The sequence below is a fragment of the Trachemys scripta genome, chromosome 5, assembly GCF_013100865.1.
Source record: "Trachemys scripta elegans isolate TJP31775 chromosome 5, CAS_Tse_1.0, whole genome shotgun sequence".
NCBI classification, from domain to species: Eukaryota; Metazoa; Chordata; order Testudines; family Emydidae; genus Trachemys; species Trachemys scripta.
The window spans coordinates 119,301,359-119,325,445 of NC_048302.1; the positions used below are offsets into that span (position 1 = coordinate 119,301,359).

General features: G+C 40.2%; 1 protein-coding gene across 1 annotated transcript in view; it reads right to left on the reverse strand.

Annotated features, from left to right (window-relative positions):
- Positions 1–11,825: 11,825 nt before the first annotated feature.
- DOK7 (docking protein 7) overlaps positions 11,826–24,087 on the reverse strand; it is a 101,333-nt gene continuing 89,071 nt past the window's right edge. The window contains exons 11-12 of the mRNA XM_034772337.1: positions 22,846–22,998; positions 11,826–14,868 (exon numbers count right to left, since the gene is read on the reverse strand). Coding sequence (XP_034628228.1) covers positions 14,732–14,868; positions 22,846–22,998 — 290 coding nt within the window. The 3' untranslated portion in view covers positions 11,826–14,731. The remainder of the gene's footprint in view (positions 14,869–22,845; positions 22,999–24,087) is intronic.

The window sequence follows — 24,087 nt, forward strand, 5'->3', positions numbered from 1 at the left end:
GCGGAGTCTTTTTTGCTGTCTGTATTGTTACAGATAGACTTGTTGACAGGTATTTTGAGATACCTTTCATTAATACTGGTGTGATTATATTGTGTTATGTCAACAAATAAAATATGCATAATTTTAAAATACGGTGCACAGAATTTTTAGGTTTTTGGCACAGAATTCCCCCAGGAGTGCCAGTTGCAGTGCACTGGGGGGAAACAACTTAAAATACCACTGGAGAGAGTAGAGTGTGTTGTGTTTGGTATAAGAAAGTGATCTGAATCCTCTTCAGCTTTATGCGTAGTCTATTCAAAGTTGGGAAGCTTACATGAAATAAATTTGTCACTGGCTTCACATAGGGCAGATTTTATTTATTGGGCACAGGTTGGGGGAGAGGGGAGGAAATAACACACAATCCTTTAAATACAAGAAAAACACAATAAATCAGGATACTTAAAATAAACCATGTAAGTCAATGGGACTGCTTACGTGCTTGCATTTAAGCACATGCTTAATGCTTTGCAGGACTAAGGCCTCGGTACGCTGGACAGTGTCATCACACATGATGCCTCCCGAAAGGCACAAAGCTATCATTGTGGGGTTTCTCTTCAAATTAAAAAAAAGAAAATCGCTCATTCTCTAGTATGGTCCACCCCAGCATAACTAAGCCTTAAAACAATTGAGCTACTTTACATGAAAATATCAACAAGTATTACAGTGCAAGTTCTAAAACTGTTTTAAAAGTATAAATGTCCCCCATGCTGTTTATGTAAGATAGAATAAATAAATAAAAAGGGCATAAAATAAAACTCAATATGTTATACCTCACTTTTGAACACAAATAGAATAGTCTGTACATTAGAAAACAGGAAAGTTGCAGTTTAGCTACAAGAGACGTAGACTGCATTTTATAGTATACAGTACCTCATTGTAACAAACAACATCAAGACTCAAAATCAACATTCCCATTATAAATTGCATAGTTAACATCTATTTCAAGACAACCATGCAGCGACCATTGGGGAATAGCTTATCTGTCTGTAGAAAAATATGTATATTTGCTTAATACCAATAGGTAGGAAATAAAGCATTCATTAAAATCTGTCCTTGTTGCACAAGAACATACTTATAAATAGCCACATCAAAATGTGCTATTCCTATTAAATATTTCAAGTGTGAGCCATATTCAGTACAGTAGCTCTTGTAAACCAAGTGCACGCCCCATTAATATCCATATCTATAATCGATCAGTCTCCTATATGCAAATCTGTGTATATTATTATTATTTACAGGTCATTCCGGCCCATCACAAATGCACAACCACCTATCCCAGTAGGAAAACATTACTACAGACTAATGCTTAACATTTAAACATATAATTTTATGACAGATATATTAAAGTAGAACATAGACACATTGTTCCTTCATCAGTTTGCTTACCAGAAACCTGCAGAGGTTAAGAATTGTATTTAAACTAACAGTCTAAACTCAAAGGGATGATCACGGGTGGCCTAAAATGACTCTAAATCTGCTGTCTCCACCCAGGGAACTACAAGCACTCACTTTGAAATAAATCTTTTAATTCAAAGACATATGTACCAAGTAACATTCTGCAGTTGTTTCCAGGCTAATCAAGTTTAAAGGGGATATTTAAATGATTGCTTTTAAACAGAGATGGGTCAGCACTCGAACACTATTTGAAATCAATAAACTTTTGGGATGTTTGGGTCCAGATCCAAATTTCACATCTTGGACCTCAACCCTATAATGTTACTGAACCAGAACACCAAATCCAAACACCTCCAAATGTGAGTGGAGTCCAGCTTCTACTCCAAACCCCTAACCAAATTCTATAGGTCAGGCCCATCGCTAGCTTTAAAGCCATGCAGCATCTGAAACGCTTCAGACCCAATCAAGATGAAAATAGCCTTCGCAGATGTTGGCCCATGAAATTCCTTCTTGAACTCATTTGCTCCATTTCAAAGGTCGGACAGAGAGAGCAGGAATGGGGACCACTATTTGTTACAAGAGGCCACTTTCATAGCAAGAGTCTAAAAAGAAAGGTGGAGATCCTCCCAATCCAGCAGCAGATCATTGACAGGGAGGAAGACGGGTGAAATCTGTCCTGCCCTTCATCCACCTGCCCCCACCAATTTCCAAGATTTGGCTTTTTTACGTCCAATCAGCTGGAGTCTGGTCGAGGATCTGGTATTTTCCCCCGTTTTATAGGAGAGAGAGCACTAGGGCTGGCAGCAACTCCTATGACAGAAGATAGGGTATTCGCTAACCAGGAAGAATGGTACAGCCACAACACTGGAGTTTGGCAGGAGGTTTAGTTCTTTCTCCAGACTGACCACATCCCCTGAATAGCTTCTGAGCCAGCATCCATGGCCTACTTAACTTGGCATGACTATGAAGGCCATGGCCAATCTCAATCTGTACCAAACTCAAATCCAGTCTGACTGACTTTAATACAGTCAGAAAGCCATATTCCAGCAGTTTGAATAACTTCAGCTCAACTAAATATGCCCTGAAACACTCAAGTTACCCTGCTCTAAGACAAACAAGTAAAATCTGTCATCTATACAAAAGGCATGTGTCATAGCCGATGCTTATCCTAGCCTCAGTTTGGTGCTATTCTGACAACCTTAATCCTGGTTAATTATTTCAGATCTTGCCAGAGACTGACCATTTTCCTGTAGTGTGTAGAGACCCAAAACAGATTAGACCTAAAAAGACATCTTTTATTCTGGTACAGGTTCACATAGACAACTAAGTAGCCCCCAACTTGAAACATTTCCTCACACATCCACTCCACGCCAATGGAGCATGCTCAGTACAGCATTAGCGCTTCTAACAGTTAATAGCTATTCTCACACTGGCCACCAGGTGGCACTAAGCATAAGAAAAATACCTACAACATTACACTCCTCCCCCTTTAAATTATTAGTAATAATAAACTTACAACAACAAAACAAAACATCCTAAGTAAAAGGCTGAGATTGGGGATTAGGATACTCTAGCAATTACAAGGGATTATTCTGCCCTGTAATATAATTGTTTTACTATTATCATTCCAGTCTGTCTCTAGGTTTGGGAGATCTTCTGGAATGGTGCCATGGAAACCTGTGGGAAACCTGTGGTCTTTGATCCATAGCAGGTGCAGAAAGGTTTTCTGATAATACAATCATCCCTGCAGGCATAATTTCCAAGTCCGCTGTAGTCGTTGGCATGGGGTCCTCACCAATCTCACTATTTCTGGATGTAGCAGTTGGATAGTTTAATGACTCCGTAATACTTGGTACCTCAACATCTGAATAAGAATCCTCTATAGGTAACTCCTCATGGTACTGCAGATGAATCTATTCATGATATCTACGAATATGCCTCACATTTGGTGACTGAGTCACCCAAGAAAGTGGTCCCACATGTGCTATGATGCAACCTGCTAACCAGCAAGGGCCATTGCAAAAATTAAGAGCATTAGGTACACTACGTTCTTGGTGATGCTTTTACATCATAATATAACTTTTGTGCTGCCTGCCTTTCCTTCACTGTAACAGCTTCATCAAGGTGTAAAGAGTCCAGATGAGTTCTTAGTTTCTTTCCCATTAAGAGTTCTGCAGGTGATTTTCCTGTTGTGGCTCATGGTGTCATGTGATACTGGAACAGAAGCCTGGTCAGCTTGGCGTATGTGCTACCATATGCCATCTTCTTCATACCCTCTTTTCTGATTTGCACCGTCCTCTCTACTGGGCCATTTGGAGAAGGATGGCATGGTGCAGTTCTAATGTGTTCAATACTGATTTTTTCAAATAAATTCCTGAAATCCAGCACCAGTGAACTGGGTACCACTGTCACTCCCCACTGGCTCAGGCACTCCAAAAATGGAAAAAGTCAGTCAAAATTTATCAATTGTAGCCTCAGCTGTAGACAAGGGCATTATGTGTGCCTCACTCCATTTTTAATGAGACTCAGTTATTATTAAAAACAAATTTTCCCCGTAAATGGACCAGCATAGTCTACATGAAGCCTCATCCAGGGTCACTGAGGCCGCTCCCATGGGTGCAAAGGAACTTTCAGTGGAGAATGGCAGCTGGCTTGGCAAACCACACACTCAATAGCCTGATCCTTTCCCAGTCACCACACATTACTGCACGCGAGCTTCATGTGTAAAATGCCAGGATGCACTTCATGTAATGACTTTAGCACCACCGGTCTACTTACTAGAGGTACGATCACACGGGACCCGAATAATAAGCACTCATCCTGGACACAAAGACTCTTTTCGGGAATAATGAGATTGGAGCTCTGCGATTACCATCCCTGTCCAGCCATTTTGTAACCATTCCCTGCACTCGAGACAAGAATGGATCTCTCTCTTTTTAGCTGTGCGGCGTTGGTTAGGGAAGTGGACAGTACTTCAATAAGGAAGACGGTTTCTGCAGGCCAGAGTGCTTTGAGTGGGTTATCCCATAAAGGAAGTTTACTCAGAGCATCTGCATTATCTAGTACTTTCCCGGGTTTATAATCAAACTCGTAGTCATTAGCTGATAAGAGAAGAGCCCCTATCTGAATTCTGGCAAATGCCACAGAAGGTACAGGTGTGCTCCCACCAAACAGACTTTTCAGTAGTTTATGGTCTGAATGTATAACAAAATGCCTGCCACATAGATAAGAGTGGAACTTCTTTATCCCCAAAACCATGGCTAGCACTTCTTGTTCTAATTGGAAATAATATTTTTCTGTTGGAGCTAGTGACCTTTGTGCCTAAATGATGGGCTGCTCAGATCCATCTGACATTCAGTGGGCTAGTACCGCGCCCACCCCATGTGATTAGCATCACATGACAGTACTAGTTCTTTCTGGTTATCAGAATGAACTAAAAGATTTGATAACTTTAGCAATTTCTTCGCTTCTGCAAAATCTATTTTTTGTTTTTGACCCCAGGAGGATTTTATCCTTTTCTGTAACAGTTTGTTTAATGGAGCCAATGAAGATGCCAGGCTGGATTAAAAATTTACTAAAATAGTTTAGCAGGCCTAGAAAGGATTTAAATTCACAGACTCTGGTGATGTTGCCTCAGTAATGGCCCGTACCTTCTACTCTACTGCAAGTAAGCTAGTTGCAGCAATTTTGTGTCCCAGGTAAATGACTTCAGCAGCCCGAAAAATACACTCAAGAGAAGACGTGTTCCTGTGTCAGCCAATTTTTTCAGGACCAGTTAAAGTTTTGTAAATGTTCTGATTCAGATCCCCTGTAATCAAGATATCATCAGGATATACGTAGACATGTGTCATGGCTTGAAATAAATTGTCCATTGCCCTTTGAAAAATACCCAAAGTTGCCGACACTAGAAATAGGAGGCAGTTGTAATGAAACAACCCTTTAGGAGTATTGATCATTACACAGGGTTTAGATCTGTTGTCCGGAGGGATCCGGAGGTACACATTACTTAAATCGATTTTTGTGAAAGTTTTCCCCCCAGATAAGGTGGCATACATGTCTTCTATCCTGGGGAGCAGATATGTAGCTAACTTGGCCACACAGTTGACCTTGTAGACTTCATTCCAGTATCTGATTTCACTCCTGGAACAAAAGGAGCAGCCCAGTCTGAGAATTGGACAGGCTCAATAATACCAGCTGCTTGTAATCAATCCACTTCTTGGTCTACCTTAGGGCACACTGCATAGGAAACTGGCTTGGTTTAAAGAAACATGGTTTAGCATCTGGATTCATGTAAATTCTGCCGGTGACTCCTTTCTGAGTACCAAGACCCTCACTGAACAGCTCCGAGTGTGTTTCAAGAAGTGCTTCTATGCTTAATGTGTGAACATGGTTGATGTCTGCCCAGTTAAGTTTTAATAGGTTTAACCCCTTTCCTAGTCCCAACTGTTGTGTATTGTCCCTTGGCCACAACTGGTGATAAGAAACCTCACCGATTACAGAGAGAGAAGCTCCTGTATCCATCTCCATGGCTGGTCTTTGTCCATTAACTGTAACATCCATTCGCGGTGGCTTTTCCCTCTGGGTTTTGCTGGTAACATTAAACATGGAATATATTAAGTCCTCAGCTTCTGGCTCTTTCTTGTGACCCACATTTTCCCTTCCAAATGTACATTTTTTTACAGCACTCTTTTGCAAGATGACCTGTTTCCGGCAAACTTGGCACTCTGTTTCTCCCCACATCTAAAGCAATAGTGTGTGTTCTTAAGGAGATACCTCTGTGTGCTTAAAGATTCATTTGCTTGGTGTAGAATGCTGGGCAATCTGTGCATGGGTGCCCATGACTCTTAGGCTATCTACGTACTGGTTAGTGCTTCCCCGTAAATCCAAAGCCTGCTGTGCATCTACTTCCATGCCTTGTGCTATTTCCAGAGGGGATTTTAAAATCTAAAGGTGCACTCTGCCAACAGATGTCTCTGAATTCTTTCATCATTGGTACCACAGATACATCTATCCTGCAGCATGGCATTTAATATAGCTCCAAAAATCATAGCGCTCTGATAAATGATGCAGTTCTGCTACCAAAACTTCCATGGACATTCCAGGCTGTCGGGAGAAACTGTTAAATATAAAATGCAGCAAAATCTGTGATGGCATGGAGTTACGATGGTGCATGACAACTTTAACAAGCTCACCAAAGGGCACTGGGCTTTTCTGGTACTAAATCCATTCCTCCTGATCTTCTTCATACTCCTTCATTTTTCCATATGCAGCCATTTTTCTTTGCAATTAAAAACAAGGTTTTCACTTATTCACATAGCGTGTAGAACTTGCTGGTTGCTGTTTTCAGTTTATCCTCATTGCCAATAGTGTTTGGAGACCCAAAGCCAATTAGAACTGAAAAAGGAGGACTTTCATTCTGGTACAGGTCACGGCTGGCTCCAGCTTTTTTGCCGCCACAAGTGATGAAGAAAAAGAAAAAAAAAAAACCCCAATTGAGCTGCTGCCAAAGTGCCGCCGAAGAGGAAGCAAGGCACTGAAGGACCTGCTACCGAATTGCCACCGAAGACCCGGACGTGCCACCCCAACAACGGACGGACTGCCGCCCCTTTCTATTGGCCGCCCCAGGCACCTGCTTCCTTTGCTGGTGCCTGGAGCAGGCCCCGGTACAGGTTCACATAGACAGCAAAGCAGCATCCATCTTTGAAAAACTTCCTCACACACCTCCACAACCCTCTGGAGTATGCTCAGTACAACCTTAGAGCTTCTAACAGTAAATAGCTATTCCCATATTGGCCACCAGTTCGCAATACGCATAACAAAAATACCTACATTATTTTTCCCCTATAAAGAAATGCAGTTTGTATGGCTGCAAAACATAGTTCTCCCAAGTGATCACCTTACAATTGGGATGGGCGCTGTTTTTTTTTTTTTTTTCTGTCTCGCAAGAGGCATTCTTATAGCTACTTTTCCTCCTTTTCTTAACTGCCCTATATTTAGAGCTGAAGTCAGAGATTTACGAAAGAACACAAGGGAGTCAGATGGCCAAATCCCATTGAATTTCAGTGCAAACCAGAGTGATTTACAAGGATATTTGTATCTTAATAACGGCCAATACTTTAAGGGTAAAGAACATGATCTGCACCAAGGATGCTCAAGTATATGTGAATGGGTTAAAAACTTACAGCTGCATGAGAGTATCAAACATCTACAGCCTGAGCAACTTGCTAACTTTTCACCAAGATGCAGATCACTGTAACCTTGTATACCGCAGGGTAGAGAAGAGACAGGAGGAGACACTAACAAATCCAGAGATAGCTTTAGTTAGCTAGCTGGACACAGTGAGATTGAATTGGTTCTCCCCAACTCCCAGAATTAGTAACATGTTCTGTGCTGACTAGTGTCATCTGATAGGGAGCAGATTCTCCCACGACACTGCAATAAAGCTGGTGATTTCCAGGAAGATCCCCCTGATCTGCACTGGTATAAATGATAGGAGAATCAGGTCCAGGCTCTTTATAGGACCTGGCCTGGGCTACGACTTGTGGAATGGACTGCTAACTGCACCACACCCATGGTTGTAGCTGCTGCAGTTAGCCTGAGCCTCATTTATATTTTTATACCTTTTTGACTAATATGGGGTTCTTAAGGCACCCAAGAACTGGCATGGGAATTGTCTATCCTTCTGTTTTGGAGATTCCGCTTCATTCCCAGTGCCTCTTTCCCCTGCTCTCTATCAACATTCTAGTATACTTTCCATTTGACTAGGAGGGCAGAAGGTGCAGTCACCTCAGGTCATTGCCGCCTGGCTTTGTCTACAAAGAAATAAAGTATTCTTCCGTAACAGTCCCAAACACTACATCTCACGGGCTTGGGTGGCTCTGGAAATTCCTCTACAACAATACTATAGTATTGGTTTTTTAAGAGGTACCTGATTTCTACTGCACTGCTCTTAGCCCTGGTCTCCTCCTTGATAAAATTAAGTGCTGCTCTTGACCAGTAGGGCTTTTCAGACCCTCACTGCCAGTCCACCTGCCTGTCTGTCAGACTCCCAATACTAATTCTTAATGTATGTCTAATTTGTGCCTACAGCATCTAGATCCAGCCTCTTCATAGTAAAAGTGTGACATGAAAGCCAAATGCAGCCCACAGGGTTCTACTGTCTCCTGTAACAGGGAAACACGGGCCTGTGTACTACACATCTATATGGTTCATTGCAAACTGGCCCTGCAGTTTCAGTGTGTCACGTGTCCCTACTAAAGATGAGAACAACCACAATCTACTACATTTTGTACAACTTATGCTCCCTGTAGATTATCAATATAGCTCACAGATGGGTAAAGCTGAATGAACACAATAACCGATGCTGGTCATTTCTGAGCTTTCGCAATATAATATAGTACCGACCAAGAAAGAAATTACTCACACACTTACTAACTCTGCCTTCTGATCTCCCCTTCCCTGTTGCTTATCCCTCAAAGAATTTGTCACTTACTATTTTAATAAAATGCTTATATTGAATACATACACTTATGCAGTAAAACAACAGACTAAAATTCTTCCTGGACTCTCTTTAGGCAGCACCAGAGCAGAAGCAAGTATTTTTTGAAGTTACAGTAAGAAACTAATTAGAACTCCCTTAAACTTTTATTAAAATGTAAGCTTGCTTAGCAGTTAGGCTCTTCTAAGATTTCACACAGCTTTAATAAAAAAGTGTATTGTATTACAATTCACAATGTCCATTAGTTATGTTTCCCTGTGAGACATGTTCTATCCATTCAAACAAAGTCCAAATAAGGATGTTTTAGTTATCTATGAAATCCTGAACATCAACAACCCAAAACTTAAAAGAATACAGTGCTGCCAAAGCTCCATCTTTCAGAAGAAATGCATTAGTGAGGTCATCAACACATGTGATCATTAAAGATTGCATGGCACTTTTTGTTAATCCCAGTTCCCTGAGCTGACATTTGGCCAGGATGTCATATTCTGCCTACTTAACTACAACTTCAGCTCAGTACGGTATTCTTCCTTGTTCCTTACCCTAATCTGTTGCATAGTATTGCTGGGTAAGGTTAAAGTGATGCTGCATTGCAATCCACTCTAACTACATTTCAGTTGTGTGTGAAATGACCTGTTTGTGGAACAGGTTGTGTAGCAACTAGAGACCCTTCTGGATGAAAAATGCTGTATAAATGCAAGACTATGGTATTATCTGGCAATTCACTTCCTGCTATGGCCTTTCAGCAAAGGTAAAGAGGGCTTCCATGGACCAACAAACTGCTTATTTTACTGTACTGCATGCCTTTCATGACCTGACAAAACAATGTAAATCAAGGATAAGTCAATAATAGTACAACCCACCAAACTATATTAAGTCTTACAGAGAAAAGCATAAGCATTTGCCCAAGCTATTTGCTGAGGAGGATTCCCCAGGCCAGACTGTCAAAGGTATTTAGGTGCCTAAAGATGCAGATAGACACTAGGGGGAATTTCACACCCACCTAAGCAAGTTAGGTGCCTACATGCTTTGGAAAAGACCATTAGATGTCTATTTGCATTTTAAGGCAGCTAAATACCTTTACAAATCTTAGCTCCAGTGCCACAGCACTACAATTTAGTTTAGAGAAATTCCTTCTCTCACCTGAAGGGTCACAAATGACAATGAATGCCACATCATTGCTTTAAAACAATGCCATAAAATCCACTGAAATAGTTATGTTTGAAAATATCCTACCTGTGTAAGACTAGCAAAATCAAAGAGGTATTACACAGAGTACACATAAATGTGTCAAGTATCAGAGGGGTAGCCGTGTTAGTCTGAATCAGTAAAAAGCAACAGAGGGTCCTGTGGCATCTTTAAGACTAACAGAAGTATTGGGAGCGTAAGCTTTCGTGGGTAAGAACCTCACTTCTTCAGATGCAAGAAGTCTTGCATCTGAAGAAGTGAGGTTCTTACCCACGAAAGCTTACGCTCCCAATACTTCTGATAGTCTTAAAGGTGCCACAGGACCCTCTGTTGCTTTTTACATAAATGTGTGTGAAACATACCTATACTAAAGATGGACCAAATATTGGCTAGACTACCTGATCTGCCTGACTACCATTATGCACACAATACTTCACCTGATGACAGGTAGCTAAAGCCAGTTTTCTCTGACTTCATCCCTAGAAGCACTGCTCCATAAATTCCCACTTTTGGCATGTGTTGTTACTGTGGTGATGGCACTTCCAAAGAGTAACAACTTCTTTCAGGGATCAGCAGACATAGTGCTGTTTTGCTCTTTGGAGAGTAGGTCACCTGCATGATGAGATCCCGCAAGCCATACAGAAGTCAGTGGGTGTGTGCAGAATGTAGGATCAACACCAAAACTTTTCACTTCTCCCAGGACAAATCAGAATGCCAAATTTATCTGAAAAGGGGATTTATTGGTTTTTGGTATTTTGGCCACAACTCTGAATTGAATGGCAAACTGCAGTCTAGATCTCTCTCTTCTTCCCCCCTCTTTCTGTTAAGGGTATGTGTGTGTGTACCCCTATAAATGTATGTGATCGAAGCACTGCTATATTTAACAAAGGTCTGTTCATGGGTTTATAGCTTAGCCTTTAAAATATGTCTTGGTCTGGCACTGGGACCAAGGTATTAGTCTGGAAACTAACTTTTTTTTTTTTGGTAATGCAACCTGTTGAGAGAAAGAGCTGTTTGGCCTTCATGGAAATCTAAAAGATAGACACTTCCCATTTTTGTGTGCTCCTGTGCTGTAGCTCAGGAAACCTTCTTAAAGTAAGCTTGTGTAGGTCCAGAACATAGATGAGGCCTGTGAGATAGTTTAAAAACAAAACTAACAACAACCCATTTCTTTAACATAGCCAAGATATTGAGATTTGAACAGCTACTGCTTATCCCTGTACAAAATTTCTCAATATCAGAAAATCCATATAATCATATTAAAGGGATACCAGCCAGGTCAAATTCAGCCCAGAATATATGTTTTGTTAAAAACAAGCTTTTATCAACTGAAAGGCCAATGGAAATGTTTCTGTGATTTATATGCATTTCCAATTGAAACAGATTTCTCTTTTCAATAAGTTTACACTGCCATGTTGCATCTGCATCCCAAATGGTACCCTCACTCTTCTGCATGAAATCCTGACACTGAAATCAGATATAAAAACAGACTGATCACATAGAAAAGTGAAAAATGGTAGTCTGCTTTTCATTGTCCAAGCTATCTGAAAGGCAAAAAGGAAACAAAGAGCATGAATATTGAAAAGTAAATAAGAGGTTTAAAAATTTATTTTTTCATACAGCCCTATAGGGTGCTATTAGAATCCTCAGAAAGGAGACATATCTCTCTGGATGGATGGACTATTTTCTTTAGTAATATTATTATATATCTATAAAAACACAGAGAGACATAAATTTTAACCTGACTGGGTCTCTAACATTGTAACTCATCATTTAAAGGCAGAAGTAGCTGAAGAATTTGTGGGCTCCAACGTTGTGTGTCCCCTCTGCCCCAAATAACCATGTTGCAATGTGCAGTGTTCAAAGAGTAATTTGTGGGGAGGAGGAGCATGTAGGGAAATGCGGCCTTAAAAGAATGTATCTTTCCCTGGTAAGGTGTATTCACGATATATTCACCATGACGGACTGTGGTACATTTGAAAGACCATACATGTATTACCTAATCAGAAATATCTGAATGAACTGGTGATAAGAGTCATTCATCCCTGGCTGGGATGAGAGTGATGAACTCTATCCAAAGCAGGGAAATACCATCACCCTTCCCCTTCAAATTGTCTGCTGCAGGTAGCCTCATGTTGTGTCATGATATTGCAATGATTACAATCCCAATCCTGCATCAGGATTCACTAATGCAAATTCTGTGTGGGTGCAGAGATCTACACTAGCAGATCCCAGTGCAGAATCAGGGCCTTGGGGGGGGTATGACTTTGAATCAGTACATGATAGCTCTGTCCTGTGCTGTTGTGACACAGTATTGCCACTTATTAAGGTAATGTTGCAATGTGTAAAACACAGCTTAGCGTATCATGACATAAGCTCCACACTGGCAAGACTGCTGCTATATACATGACAGGGAAGATCAGGCTGCTCAAGTCCAAACATTGGCCTTCCGTGTCACTAGTATATATTGCAAGTATTTTAACACCAGCCCTGTGTCAAAAAGCCACCTTTTCAAAAAACAGTGACTAACTACAAAGTGACGCAGTAAAACATAAGAAAACTTTTCAGTAAATAATATGAATTGTAAACATTAAATACAAATATTTACATAACGAAGGGCTTGATCCTGCAAGCCTTCCCTAAGGAAATCTCTCATCAACTCCACTGGCAGTCCCATGCATGGGGAGGAGGGGAGGCTTATAGGGTTGGCGCTAACTGAAACAGGTCCCAAGAAGCAGTAAGAGTCCAGGATATCATCGTTCTTTTCAATACAAATTTACAAAATAAATTGTAACTGTCCATTCAGAAAACAAACAAAAAAAAACATTTTTAAAATTGGGTGAACACATTTATAAGATAGCCCATCATTGTCCCTAAAGAGATAGCACATTAGTATATACTTATACTTCCAGTTCTACGGTTCTATAATTCTATATGAAAGATGACAGTAGCTATTGTCAGCTCTCATATGCTTATTTATTTGCTAAAGAGGCTTGGGGCATTTTTAATGCTAATTGTTAAATGTAAAACAAAAAAAAATTGCCTTCAAATAGACACAAGGGATTGAAGTCAGTGAGTAAAATTCGTTTCAGTCCAAAAATTTCACTCATTGATGTTAGTTACTGCATGGATCTACAAGCAGAATTGGTTCCTAAGATGATATTGTCAAAGTATTTTTCAGTACTTAGAGTATTTGTTTAATTAACTTGCTTCTGATAATCCTTGAAAGCTCAAAACTGATATGTTACTCATTGCCAACATTTTGTTTTTTCCAGAGTACAAACACGCTGGTTTGTTACTGTAGGTTCTCTGGCATAGACTAAAAATAAATAATAGCACTTTGTCTCAGGACAAAAAGACAAACCACAAAACTGCAGACTTACAAATTGATGCAAGAAAGAATAGGTCAAGTTTTTGAAGCATACAATGTCACTTTAACTATGCTAAAGCAAGACATCTCAGAATTCTAGCTAAAACTATATTGCTATATTACATCCCATTGTGCCTATGCATTGTAGGGTCTCAAAAGACAGTGTGATCTTACATAGCATTGGTTCTGCAATATTTAGGCATAGCCTGGAATGAATAAATGGTAGTTTTAGTTTTAACTCTGATGGACTGATTTTGATCCTGGCTTCCATTTTTGAGGCACAGTTTTGGAGATACAAATGCAGGCCCAGATTTTCAAATGTGACTATTAATTTGGAGTACCTTGATTTTGGACAGCTCAACTTGAGAAACCAGGAGCCTGATTTTCAAGGTATTGACCACCCACAATTCTAGTCAAAGTCAGTGGGAGGTTCAGGTACTCAATGCCTCTGAAAATAAAGCTCCAGGCTTTGTACTTAAGTTGGGCACCCAAAAACCAAAGCACCTAAAAATAGTGGATTTTGGAAATGTTGGCCTCAAATCTCTGATTTTCAGGCACAACTAGACAGTCATAAAAATGGCCCGACACTGCAAACACTTACACATATGCATAACTTGACGCACAGGAGTAGACCCATTGACTTCAATAGGACTACGCACCTATGTAAAGTTAAGCATGTGCATAAGTGAGCCTGTATTTGGACAAAAATATGCCAGTAGAAAAAGGTTTTAAACTCTGAATTTTCTTTCTTTGGTATTTAAGTAAGATACTTAACAATATCTGAATATATTTTTTGTGGTTTTTATGTACTTACGTGTATGGATACATATATGTCTATTTGCACAGATCAATACTGTATGCATACACATCCACCCACAAACATACATCCTTATTTGCACACATTCAAAATTCTTTAAATACAATGCCCCAGATCAGTAGTCATTGAGATATGGCACCACGTTCTTCCAGGATTATTGAGTTATAGAAAAAGAAAACAGTAACTTACATATACTGTATATGGAAAAAGAAGAGAACTTCTGGACATTACACTCAAAGCTTAAAACACACATCTTGCTACCAGTTTTCCAATTAGGAATTAGAATATTGGAATGAGTCTGGTATAAATATGATAAACAAGGGCAGCTTTTATAAGAGTATGTTTTAAATAATAAATATGTGAATCATTTGAAATTTAAATTAGTACCAAGTTACAGTGAGCAAAAAGTTCTTTCCCAAACAGATCACTCCTGGGACCCTTTCTTCTTGTGTTCAAGTTCCTGCAGGCGGTCCTCACGGCATTGAGCATGCTGAGTTCCCACTTTGTGGGCTGTCTCCGTGGCCGCAATGTCAATCTGTGCATATTTGGTTGATCCGCCCCCTGAAAAAAACAAAAAAACAAATACAACTGTACTGTTGACTATAATATCATGCATTTCTGGGGAATGCTGGTCCAGAGGTTAAATGCACCACCCTGGACTGTGGAAGGCCTGGGTTCAATTCTTGTCCACCACAGACTTCCTCTGTGATGTTGGGAAGTCACTTAGAAACAGATTTTCAAAAGGATTTAGATGTCGCTTGACGGCGGGGAGCAATGCCTCACCACAGACAGACAGCCACCTAGTGGAATTTTCAATCCTGAGTTGGGTGACGCCATGTAATCTAAGCTGCCTGTAGCTGTCCCCTATGCCTGGAGACAGCTAAGCCCCTAAGAAAGGGATTTTTCAGAGCCAACAAGCTGAGTGGGGAGCTGCCTCGGCTAGCCAAAAGTGAAATGGCAGGGAGAGAAGAGGGGCTGTGGCACTTTGGGACTTCACCCAGGCCTGCCCTGTAACCATGTGCTGTGCAGTTTTGGCTCAGTTCCTTGACACCAGCAGCCTGTTCACATCACAGTTGCCACCCCCTGGCTTCCACCAGCCTGGTTGCAGGGCAACACCAACAGCCCTTCCAGTCCCACATCTCCCCAAAACCATCTCCCCCACAGTGTCCAATCCCTCTCACTGGATACTCACAGAAGTTATTAGGTTTACTGCCTCCAAAGAGACAGAACCCACACCAGCCTGTTAGTTTAGCTGAGGATTTCACCCTTCAGTTTAACACACAGCACCGAGATGGTTTTATAATAAAACAAGAATAAGTTTATTATTAACTAACAGATATTTAAGTAATAATATGTAAGAATCGAAGACAAACATGGTTAGAAATAAAACAAAAACAAACAAAACATGCTTTCTGGTGACAAACTTAATTTCAACCCGGGTGGATTTGATTTAAATCAAATTTATTTAAATAATGATTTAACTCACTAGTCAGGAAGACTAGATTTAACCATGGATTTCTACATAAAAGTGCATTCTTCACAACTCAGAAATAGATGTAGGTTTCATTTTTGGAAGGTACACACTATACATTTTTAAGTGATTTATTCTGAAAACTTTTCAGATTAGTTTTACAGCTATATCAGAAAATGAATGATTGTTTGGTTATTTCATTCACCAAAGGTAATCGAAGCAAATATTTAATAAGTCATTGGGAGGTGAACTATCTCCAATTCAACAGGTTAATCATTAATATTTGGAGGATTTTCATGCTATGCTGTATTAGGAGGAGAACATCACCAAAAAGACATTTAAATTGTTTTATTTAACTAAAACAACAAACACAACAACAACAACAACAACGTTATGTATTCTGGATTTTTTTATTCAACAGCAAACATAAAATATTTTAACAAAACAAGCATATGAATTTTTAATTTAAACATTACACATAAAATCATGTTTGTTTTGGTTAAAATTGTTTTTAACTAAAATAGTTAAATGAAATATTTTTAAAAACAAAAATTAAATCAACTATGTCAGCCATGTCAACATGAGAAACTTTAAATATTGGCTTCTGCAGCTAACTCAGTCGTCTTCACCTTCATTCTCCTGTCTGTTCATAATCTGGAAAAGAAAAACAAGCTTTCCTGCTTTTTCAGGTCCCAAACGATTTCTCAATTTGGAATGAATTAGTCCAAAGGAAGAAAATATTCTTTGTACACTGGTAGAAGAAGCTACTGCTGTTAAAAGTGAGATTATCACTTCAACAGTTTCTGAATCCAAGTGACTTCCAAGCTTAAGTGACTTCTACCTGTCCACTGGTGTGACTTTCTTTAAAACATCATCAGCAAACATATATTTCTTGAATGGTTCACCCTTAGATCTGAAGTTTATTATAGTTGGCATTATGGAGGGATGATTGCTGGATGTCCATGTCATAGCCAACTCCTCTTCTTCAGTTGTTACAGTTTGACCCTGGTACCGAGTATTGAGAATATTTGCATGAAAATGAGCTGGTGATAGTGCTTGTTGCATTTGTTTTTTTAATGTTTGTAATTTTACTCTGTCATTGCATACTTTTCTTTTTAAGATCTCACTCAGTTCCTTCTAAATTTCAACAGCATCAGCAATAAAATAGCTATTTCCCTGCATTTTAGTCAAGCCTACAGAAATAAGCTTCAGGGTACTCAGCATGTGTTTGACATTTCTCTTAAGCCCAATGTTGAGAACTTTGGCTGTGACGGTGCCATCTATTTTTTCACGATTTTGTTCACAAACTGTCATCAGATTAAGCCAGTTCTTGATATAGTGCTCAAAACAGTCCACTACTGAGTTCCATCACACATCTTGTGGGAGAGTTAGCTTGGTTCCTCCCACTTTTTTCAGAGCAGCTGCTGCAAAGTGGTTGTTACGGAAGTATTTTGCAATTTCAACATTAGCCTTTATTTCTGGAACACTGAAGTCTTTGGCTAGGAGGTGCATCAAATGAGCACGGCAACCGTATGTTATTAGCTTGGGACTCTCTTCACTCTCTTCTAAATAATTTCTTCTCATCTTGGATACATCTGCAGCATTGTCTGTGACCAAGCTGTGCACTAGACATTTGAATTTTTTTCCCCACAGTTTGTTGTAGCTTTTATTGCTACTTCTTGTAAGTATTCTGCTGTGTGTGCATTTCCTGATGTATCAATTGTTTCTGTAAGACATTCCCTTCTTCTGTTGTCACACAAGCACATACAACATGATCATTGTGGACATTGCTCTACCCATCAAGACTCAGGTTAACACTTTCACCCTCTAGACCTTTTGCACACTGCTCAAATTCTCTTTCATACACTTTATCCAGCAATTTGCCTGTGACACCTGCTCTGTTGGGTGGTCTGTATCCTGGTCTTAATGACTGAATCATATTAATGAAGTGTGGGTTCTCAATCATATGGAAAGGAGAAGTTGTTGCATAAACAAACCGGGCAAACTTATCTATGGTTGTTTCTGGATGATGGAGATTTTTTTTGGGGGGTACAGGTGATATACTGTGGCTATGTGACATATATAATGTGAATGAAACACTACCATTGGCAGATAACTCTGAAACTATAGAAAATGATGGCAATCCTGAAGGTGGATAGTCTTCAGAATCCTGTATTTTGAGGATGTATTCTCCTAAACAAAATAAGTCAATGCAGTTATTTAATTATTATTACCATATTGCTCATTTAGTATTACTCATTGCATTCACTGACACTCAGTACTACTTCAAAGGTGAAATTGTAAAAGGAAGATCTGCCTATTTCAGCTATTTATTTTTTTATCACAACTGCATCTAAAATGATAGTACCATAGAGTAACAACTATATTTTTTGCTCAAATATGAGAATTCAAGATAGTCTAGAAGGAAGACAGGTAGTCCTTAAGAAAGAAATATGAAATAAAAGTTTGCCAACTTGAAGATCCTGCATGTTCAGACATGTTCCTTTCATAATCTTCAACCCAGCTTCCTCAATAATGTTGTTTCATTCAGGCGACCAGGCTTTGCATTTCTTTGTTGCACTGCTTGCATTTTGCATGCATGACTGTCTTACCCACAGGTAGAGGAACTTCATTAAAATATTCCCAAATTGGGTCTCTTTTATGGCCTGCTGCCGATATAGGTTTTCCCTTCTAGTGAGAGAATGGTATGGTAGATCTCAAATCAACGAAGGCTACACTCAGAAAGACCTCAAGACTTCTGGAATATGCTGCTCAAACACTTTCACTTTTGTTTCTACTGCCTGTTCTACTCCCTTCTCACATTTCTCTCCAGACTTATTCGCCTTGTCCAGACCTATTCCTCCCCCAACAATCTTCTATTCATTGAACTTTTTGAAACTTTGCACTTTTAGAGAGAGGTAAGGGATTGACTCTGTGTACACAAATTTGCAGTGGGACAATAGGGTTGAGGTCTGTTATTTCTCACCTCTATATCTTATTTATTTATTCAAAAACATTTTTGCTGTTAACAAGCATTTTATCTCTGGAGACACATCCACAGTTTGAGAACTGAAAAACTAAGCATCTCTGATGGTATCTTCTGGACTGAGCACTGAGTCCCATTGGATAGATATAAAAATTAACCTAAATAACCTACACTGAAGCCCCTGGAACCCCATAAGATTGGGTCCCTAATTCATGAACTATTGGAACTCATTTACAAGACTTTTCTTAAACATTACACGAATAGATTGTCTCATACTATAGAATTAGAATTTATAATCCCTATTCCATGTTGAGATATCTTTGAGCTATAATATATCTTAATTAAAACTATCTTTACATAGGTTTTTTCCTCAAAAAGCATTTTATCAAAAAAATCCGATTTAAATTTAAAAAAATCAGATTTTTTTTTAAATCATTGATTTTTATTCACCCTGATTTCCACCAGTGACAATCTTTGTCTATGTAGATTTCTCACCTATAGTCAGTTCCAGCTGGATCCAAGAAGATACACTTTTCATCAGCTCAAACGGCACTGCTCCCCCTTTGGCCCCTAGGTGATGGATGCCAAAATGGCATTGTGTTTCTGCTTATATTTTCCAAAATCTATTGTGTCTGTTTCAAGAGCGGGGTGGCTTGCTGCAGGTGCAGGCTCCATCCCACATGATCATTAAGTGGTCTTTCCCACACCACTAGTTTAGTTGATGGCTTTGTTTACCTTATATGTAGATGTACTTTTCATTGTCCCCTGAGGTATTACCTGGCTCAGTTTACCCTGGAGACACAGGAAAAGAGGCAAAACAACATTCCTTTGTCTAGGACAGGCTAGGCTTATTCCCTGTTTGCAAAACACCTTTTAAGAATGTATTTCCAGTACATATCTTTTAATTGTTTATGCACCACCCATACATACATCACACAATAATCTTAATGACCAGAGTGTTACCAGTTTGCATACGATACTTTACCTGACACCTTTTAGATACAGATTATGACAACACTGTTGGAGCAATGAGTGTGTCAGGCCTGTTGTGAGTTATGGAATGGTGTGTCCTTCGCCAGCTGGCATGGAGCAGCTCCCTGACTCACAGGGACTTAGATGGCTAAGTAAGCAGAGAGCAAGAACAGCTCTATAGTCTGATGGTTAGGGCACTCATCTGGAAGGAACGGCACCAGGTTCCAGCCCCTGATTCAATTAATATTTTATTTATACAAAGCTGAACAGCATCAACAGGAGAGATTGAGAAGGAGCCACTTCTGAATACCCAACAGCCTGGTGGTTAGGGAACTTACATGGGAGGTAAGAGACCCATCTTTAAGCCACTGCTCTAAATCAGACAGAGTGGGGATTTGGACCTGGGTCTCCCACATCCCAGATGAGTGCTCTAGCATTGGGCACAAGTGGGAGTCACCTCCTCTTCGTTTATTTCCAAGAAAGGGTTGATCTGACTTTAGGCACCTAACTTCAGGAGAGCGCTCATAGTTGAGAGCCCCAAGTGGAGATAAAAACCTAACTCCGGGAGGTGTCTAACTAGCTTTTTGGGGTGGGGCTTTAGGCAATGCCCCTCTCCTCAGCATTTCTTACTGGCTACTTTAGGCAGCTCCCTACTCAGAATGCAATCCCATTCTTAGGCACTGAACTCCCCATTCATTGTAAATGGAGCCTGGGCACATAACTCAGGGCTGAGTTATCCACTGTGTGGCAGGGTAGTTAAATGATGGAAAGCCAGATCCTGATTTCAATGGGAGTTAAATGATTTAGGCCCAAATCCTCAAAAGTCTTTTGTAGATCTAGACCTCTATGCCTCATTTCCCCATCCCCAAATGGCAGTAATAGCACTTCACAGTGGTGTTGTGAAGACAACTACATTAATGATTGTGAGGTGCTCAGATACTACACAGTGATAGGGCCCAGATTAGTACCTTAGATAGGCATGGAGAAACAGTGGTAACACTTAAAAGTTATAAACTTGTTTAATCAAAACTAGATTTAAAAACACACATACCCAAAATTGCTTAAAATGTCAATACTTGAAGATCTGATAGGGAAAATTGTCAGTCCTGAGTACAAGGAATTACATGCAAAATTCTCACTGGAATTTATCTGAATGGGGAATTACTCTTCCAAATCTCCATGTATGGTCTTTATGATTTATTCTGAGGTGCCAAAGGATTAATGCTGCAAGGGACTAAGTAGCCAGAGCCAGATTAAGGTATATGGTCCTCTGATGTAGCAAAGCACTTAAGAACATGCTTACTTTTAAGCATGTGAGTAATCCCACTGGTCAATGGGACTATACATGTGCTTAAAATTAAGCACATACTCAAGTGCTTTCCTGGAGATTAGAATTGGTAAAAGTACAGAGAAAGGCAACAAAAATGATTAGGAGTATGGAAGAACTTCCACATGAGAAGCGATTAAAATGACTGAGTCTGTTTAGCTTAGAAAAGAGACAACTGAGGTTATAAAATCATGAATGGTGTGGAGAAAATAAATAGAGAAGTGTTATTTACCCTTTCACCTAATACAATAACCAGGGGTCACATAGTGAAATAAATAGGCAGCAGGTTTAAAACAAACATAAGTGTTTCTTCACACAATGCACAATCAACCTGTGGAACTCATCGCCAGGGGATGCTATGAAGGCAAAAAGTATAACTGGGTTCAAAAAAGAATGAGGTAAGTTCATGGAGGATAGGTCCATCAACAGCTATTAGCCAAGATGGTTAGGGATGGAGCCCCATGCTCTGGGTGTCCCTAAATATTGCCAGAAGCTGGGACTGGATGACAGGGGATGGATCACTCCATAAATTGCCCTGTTCTGTTCAGTCCCTCTGAAACATCTGGCACAAGCCACTGTCAGAAGACAGGATACTGTGCTAGATGGACCATTTGTCTGACCCAGTATGGGTATTCTTTTATGGATCATACCAGAGTATTCAGAATCTTCCAGGAGCAAGTCCTAGAAGTGCACTGCCTAGGGCCCCAGTTCCTGGAGTCATGAAATTATATCAGGTTCTTAGCTTGTGTTATTTAAAAAGGCAAGTCTCTAAACCTCATAGAGGTGAAGAAAACCTTGAAACTATGAACCAAGTACAGGCAATTAAATCATATCTGCCTGAGACTGCAGACAGCCTGAAACATTTGCTCGGAAAGGGCTGAAGTCCCATTCATCTTAATGGCACCCTAATGCCAATACCCACTACTCTGGGAGGCCCTACCAACATCACTGCAGCAGAGGAATCTGTGCGTGGCAAGAGAGGAGTGCAGTGGACCCTGAGCTACCTAAATTAGACCAGGACAGTGCTAGATACCAGAGCAGCCCAGAATCAGGTAGGCACAAAAGCTTAGTAGGGCCTTTTGGGGGCTTGCATCTCTGAGAAGCAGCAACACCAGTTTCTAGATGGACTGTGGAGGCTCTGTGCAGCCTGGTTTGGCACATTGAGGAGGTATTCCTGAGAGGGTTCGCTTTTTTCTGTTTTATTAATTTTATGCGTGTGGCTTTTTTGCCTGCCAGAGACTTCTAAATCCATAGGTGATGAGCCCCTGCAGCCCTACGGAGCTGCAGGTTCTCATGTTTCAATGCATCTGAAAGTAAGGCTACTTTTATGTAGGTGCCTAAATATGGGCTTTATACACCTACGTTTGAAAAATGTGGCTTAGGCTCTCTGGCCCAGATCCACAAAGGTATTTAGCTGCTAATTTCCATTTAAATCAATGGTGGTTAATACCTTTGTGGATCTGGGCCTATGTGACTCACTTTCCACATCTGTATAATGGAGAGGATGACACTGACCTAACCCCCAGAGGGCTTTTGACAATTGTGTGCTATATAAGACTTAAAAATTAAATAAATGGCAAGGGCTGGAGACATAGCAGCCTCCAGAGCCCCAGCTTAGCAGGACAGGTGTCCCTAATAAAATGTTTCTAAATGTTGACAATTGCGGGCAGACTCCAACACAAGCAGCTGGCGGCCATGAGTACAGGACCTCCCTCTGGATGCACACACAGTTTACATTTGTTAGCGTTTAGTAGTAGTAATGGCCCACTTAAAGGCCCTTACCTCTTATGCCTGTGCTAGGTTCTTGAAGCTCCAGTTCCATGTAGTGGAGCTGTTTCTTCGATGTAGGACTGACAGGAATATTAACATAGGTTGTTGTCTCACTGTGGGGTCGATCAGATACAGGTAGATCTGTTGAATAACCTACTGCCCCTCCTAAAAAATTAACATACAATTATGACTGAAGTTCAGAACTACTAAAAATCCATTTAATAAGAGCAAACATTTCCTTCAAATGTTCTATAAGGAAATGCTCAGCAGAAAAAAGACACAACGGGTCTTCACCCTAAAGAATTAATGTATGTAACTGTGGACCTGATCAGGTTGGGGCTAAGGAGAATCTTGAACCATTCATATATATGTTATGTTGGAAGACTGGAGAAAACCTCATTGAAGCTCGTTGGTGTAAACTAACATTTAGAATAAATGTAACAATCAAGCTCCTTCGTGGAACCAAATAGCTTAAAACAGTAGAAGCTACATCCAAAACACAGGTATGTGACCCACCTGGAGTAGAAGCTGAACTAGGTGGCCCAGGGGGTTCTACAGAGAGTGATACCACCAATGCAGGGGCTGGGACATTAATTGGTGGAGCTGTGTGGGTGAGAAGTAGCAGAAAAGCACAGAGAAAGAGCATAGAAGCCCCAGATACAGCCAGAGAAACACTGGTAGTGTAACCCTGAGAAAAAAAGCTAAAGGGAGAGCATGAGGGTAAACGACTAGCTGAAAGAGACTTATAACTGTGAGCAAAGAAACTGTCTCCTGTTATTGGATTTCTACTACGTTCAGTAAACTTGACTTAGTACATTATTCATAAATAAACAGGAGTGCATCAAAGAAATACCTGATTCCATCACCATTTTCTCCTCCTAACAAAACCAAACCTGATCCTGAAAATTGGCTAAACACTTGGATCAAAAAGTGCTAATATATATATTAGAGAAGAAAAACAGCAAAGAGATTCTAGAAAGTGGGGTGGATGGTCAGAGCAACGTGAAAGGAAGATGATTTTGGTAGCAGTTTTCTAGATTAACTGGAGGTGGAAGATGAGGGGGCTAAGGAATAGGAGTTTCAAGTAGCCAAGGTGGGAGCTATATGTTGGACATGAACAGACCATAAGGAACATTTGAATTCTGGAGATATTGTGGGAGAAGAATTTGGCAAGATTTGGCAATTGCCTCTATGTGAGAGGAGAAAGAAAGAAGAATTAGAGATTCTGCAACCAAGACTGCAAGCTATGGGGAC